Below are 4,561 nucleotides of genomic sequence, written 5' to 3' on the forward strand. Positions count from 1 at the left end.
AAAATAAATTTATTTCAATTTTTTTATAAAATGAATCTTATTTAGTTGTAATAATTAATTGAGATTTGTAAATGAAGTCTATTTTAGGGTTCTTAAACAAAAAGAGGCTATTTTGCCATCAACTCCGTTTAGCTGCAGTGGGTATTGCATCTGCATGTCTGGCTAATAAAGAAACAAAGAATTATGGCCAAATTTTCCCTTTACATTCAAAGTATTTTCCTGGAATCGGGCACATCCACCGGATACATATGGATTCTGTCACTCCATGCATTGGTTTCGTCTATCTCAATATTACTGCCAACACATTTCCACACCGCACTGTTACACTTGAATCCGCTCCCAAATGCAAGCTGCCACACCCTCTCCCCTTTTCTTATCCTCCCTTTAGCTTCCATATAGCTTAGTTCATACCAAATTGACGAAGAAGAAGTGTTACCAAATCTGTACAGAGTCATCTTCGAAGCCTCGACGTCTTCCGTCTTCAGCTTCAGTCTCTTCTCAATCGCCAGAATCACAGCTTTCCCACCAGTATGTATGCAGAAATGTTCAAAAGCTTGTCTGAAATCCGGTATATAAAATCGACCCTTGTCCAAAATCTTCATCTTTTGCAGAAATAGAAACATGACATACCGAAATTGTTGCGAAAATGGCAACACCTTAGGTCCCAATATGGCCATGTTTGCCTTCATTGCCTCTCCTGCCACGCCTAATATGTCCTTTGAAATAGATACTCCAGTTTTATTCGCATGGTCTTCTTCTTGGTAGATACATGTATAAGATTTATCGTCTCTAGATATATTCGTTCGAACTACGTGTTGTAACGTATATTTCGCTTTCTTTCTGTCTTGACATCTGCTGGACATTAATATAGCGGCACCCCCCATTCTGAACAAGCAATTGGAAAGCAGCATCGAACGGTTCGTACCAGTGTACCAGTTCATGCTCATGAACTCGGTGCTCAGAATAAGGGCCAGCGAGTTCCTATGAACCCTTAAAAGATCTCTAGCTAGACCTACAGATATGATTCCAGCACTGCATCCCATTCCAGAAAGGTTGAAGCTCATGATATTGCTTCTCATTTTGAACTTGTTTACGACCATTGCTGTAAGTGATGGTGTGGCAGAAAACGTACAAGAATTTATGATCAAAATGTCTATTGCTTTCGGGCGTATGCTGCTTTTGTCCAAAAGTTCCTTGACAAGAGAAAAAATGACCGTTTCCGCCTCATCTTTGTTGAATGAAAGGGACTTTGTGATGGGAACTCGGAACAAGGATGGGGCGATCGACGTTTCGTCGCTGAAGCCTGATTTTTCAAGAACCTTGATCTGGAATGCCACACTATCATCATCGAACTGGTCGTCCAGCTCGATATACTCGGCATAAAATGACATCGGTGTACGACAAGAGTAGGAGGGCTTGTAGCAAGTGTAATCCAGCAAATATATCGCGTTTCTCTTCCCGAATATGTGATATAATAAGGCCACAACCAAGATAAAGCACACCCATGCCCATATATGATTATTGTTAATTGCAAGATCACAAAGATAGGTGTTTTGTGAAGATACTGCCATTTGAAAAATGGGTTTCGAATTGTGTTTTATGATGATTTTTTACGAGTTATATTGTTTGGAGATGAGAGTTGTTTGGTAGGCGTGAAAATGGAGGGACATGACAAGCACTCATATTGTGCTTGTTTCAAGGGGATATTCTGCACGAAAGGAGAATTCTGTTTTGGAGTCATGTTCTGCATCAAGCAATTGAATTATTATTATTATTTTTTATTTTTATCTCACCGCTTAATACTTATAAGTTATTTTCCTCCATTTTGTTTGTCACTTATCTTAAAATTTTCCTCTTCTATTTGGTTTGCCAAATTCATCACCATTTTCGTCCCTGCCATCAACTCTAGGTTAGTTTTTTTTTTAAAAAAAATTATATATACAAGTTAGTTTTTAATAGAGACCAAAAAGTTAGGACTCATTTTCGTCCCTTATGTTCACCATTTTTCCCAAAACAGTCTGTTGAGTGCAATAATTATTCCTACTTGGTAGAGTGATCAAACTGTGGTGTTTGAGTTGGTGTACGGTTTCAAAGATTTGAGTTGCACCATTACCATCAGCTATAGATTTTGGTAAAGCGGCAAGCACTCGGTCCTACAATTGGAATCAGAGTCAAGGTCACGGGTTTGATTCTTATTGATTGCAAGGAATGCAATTATCGAGATGGAGGTTGTTGGGTGCAATAATTGTCCTTGTTTGGTAGAGTAATCGAATCGTGGAGCTTGAGTTGTTGTACGTTTTAAAAGATTTGAGTTGCACCATTACCACCAGCTATATCTTTTGGTAAAGCGGCAAGCGCTCGATCCTACATAGTCTTTGTCACCCCCCATGTCCGAGACGATTGTGACACCGGCTATAGAGCCCAAATTCAGTACACGTAAAACTCATGCATCTATTTAAATTGTTAAATTATTTAATTAAATTTAAAATGATTTTAGTGATGCATGATTGAGGAATTTTGCATTATTTTAAATTATTTATGTTTTTGTGATGTACGTGAAAATGTTTTTTTGAGTTTCATGTTTCAGGCGATTATTCGATGCGGAATCGAGAAAAAAGAGACCGGCGACGATTTTGGTGATTTTAAAATGTGCTATTTTATTTTAAGTTAGGATTGGAGCATTTTAAATGATTTATTAATTTTTAAGAATTTTAAAGCCTAATTTATTTATTTAGTGATTTTAAGATTTTAAAACTTTTAAGGTTGATCAATTGTGTATTTTAATTTTAAGTATGAGATTGCTAGTAAAGTTAATAATGGGTTATCATTTTAATTAGCATTTTTATTGTGTAATTAAGCAATTTATTTCCCTAACTATTTGAAACACACGCACACACCCATATACACACACATGTTTCACCTCCACACACACACTCTTTCATTTCAGATTTTTGAGAGCAAGAAAACCTAGGGTTCTAAGAACTAGAACAGCCGCCCCATCCTCTGAAAATTCCCCGCAATTTACGTTAATTTTTTTGCAAGAAATCGAGCCACAAATCGTTTCGGATCATCCCTCACACTTTCCCCGCTTCGATATCGTCGTTTCAGAATTTTTAAAGATCAAAGGCATGTATAATCTATTATTTCTACATCGATCTCGTTATATTATGTGTTGTGATGTTTATTATGCGTGAAAATCCATGTATGTTTTGAAAAGTTTGAGCAAAAACGTTTGAAATGATTTTTAGATCAAAAATTTTAGATCTCAACACATGTCTGCTGTCATTTCGATTACTGTGAAAATTCGGTCGCATTTTTGGAAAAAATTTCAACATATAAAACATAGTACTTTTTGAGACCTTCGATTTGACAGTAAATTCGTAATTTTTAGACAAGAAACGAGTGAGTTATGATTGTTTTCGTGGGCCTGCTCAAACTGTTATTTTATGAAAATGTGTTCTTGACGTGTTCTTGAAGTTTTATTGTTGCAGGCTTCGTTGGGGACCAACGGGTGATCGCTGATACATTTAGGTATATTAAGTATGAGGTGGAGGTGATTTTTGGTGCTTCGTTTCACGTCGATAGGCACTGGGTTGCATTAGAAGTCGTAGGAAACGTTTTGGTGTCAAAATACCGTGTTCATGAATTGTGTTGCGTTGCAGGTCGTGTTTCGTTGTTCCGGGTCGTTTGTGTGAGTTGAATCATTGCCATAGTGTCTTAGGATGAATCTTGAAGTGTTGGTTCGAGTCGATTGGGTGTGGCATAGTGTTTGCATCAAATTTTGTCCTTTGGGGTCGAGTTTGCGCAGAGTTAGCGCCGCAGCGCTCACCAGGGAGCGCCACAGCGCCTGTTCTGCGCAAGTCTAGCGCCGCGGCACTGCCCTTGTGGCGCCGCAACGCTTGGCCTGCGGCCTAGCTAGCGCCTGACTTTTAAATCACTATTTTAGGCCCATGTCTTCCATGTTCAGGGAAATGTTCACACTTCGTATAGATATTTTTTGGGGGTTCGATGTTATGCTTTAGTACGATGATTAAACGATGTCAAGTCCCGAGTGATTTAGAACGTCATAAGTAAATTCTCATTTCAGGGGACGAGCATGACTATTACGTTTAAGTTATGAAAATTAAGTGCATAAAAATTGTGTTAGTATATGCAGCAGTGGCCCCAAGCGAGACCTAATGAATCCCTCAACTCCATGTAAGTATGTTCGACGTACAAAAGAAAATATTTTATGTTTTTGAGGTATGCTAAATGCCTTGTGACCAATTAGGAACGGGTTTGAAAGTCGGTGAACGTGGCTGAGGACCTCTCCACCCCGGTAAAGCATGATCAGGTTTATATCAGGATTGAAAAGCGGTAAAACATGACCAAGGACCAATCCACCCGGTAAAGCATGATTGGGGATCTCATGTATGTGGTAGTGGATTTTTCCTGCCAGCCCAGTACTGTGGTTTAGTCTGATCAGACACATTTATGTATGAGTCACTTGCTTTGAAACATATCTCTACGCAAAATGATGAATTTTATGCATGTTCAAGTACGTATGATGCAAGCATGTTTA

At 38.4% G+C, this 4,561-nt stretch overlaps 1 protein-coding gene across 1 annotated transcript; it reads right to left on the reverse strand.

The window, feature by feature from the left end:
* LOC142518816 (putative 3-ketoacyl-CoA synthase 21) lies at positions 1-1,616 on the reverse strand. The gene has a single exon (XM_075621633.1). The coding sequence runs from the start codon at positions 1,569-1,571 to the stop codon at positions 207-209; it is 1,365 nt and encodes a 454-aa protein (XP_075477748.1). The 5' UTR covers positions 1,572-1,616; the 3' UTR covers positions 1-206.
* Positions 1,617-4,561: the final 2,945 nt, after the last annotated feature.

Source organism: Primulina tabacum, chromosome 11 (genome assembly GCF_025594145.1).
Source record: "Primulina tabacum isolate GXHZ01 chromosome 11, ASM2559414v2, whole genome shotgun sequence".
NCBI classification, from domain to species: domain Eukaryota; kingdom Viridiplantae; phylum Streptophyta; class Magnoliopsida; order Lamiales; family Gesneriaceae; genus Primulina; species Primulina tabacum.

Bases quoted from the DNA above. Each gene is read 5' to 3' on its own strand.
- LOC142518816 (XM_075621633.1), bottom strand. From the start codon at position 1,571: ATGGCAGTATCTTCACAAAACACCTATCTTTGTGATCTTGCAATTAAC.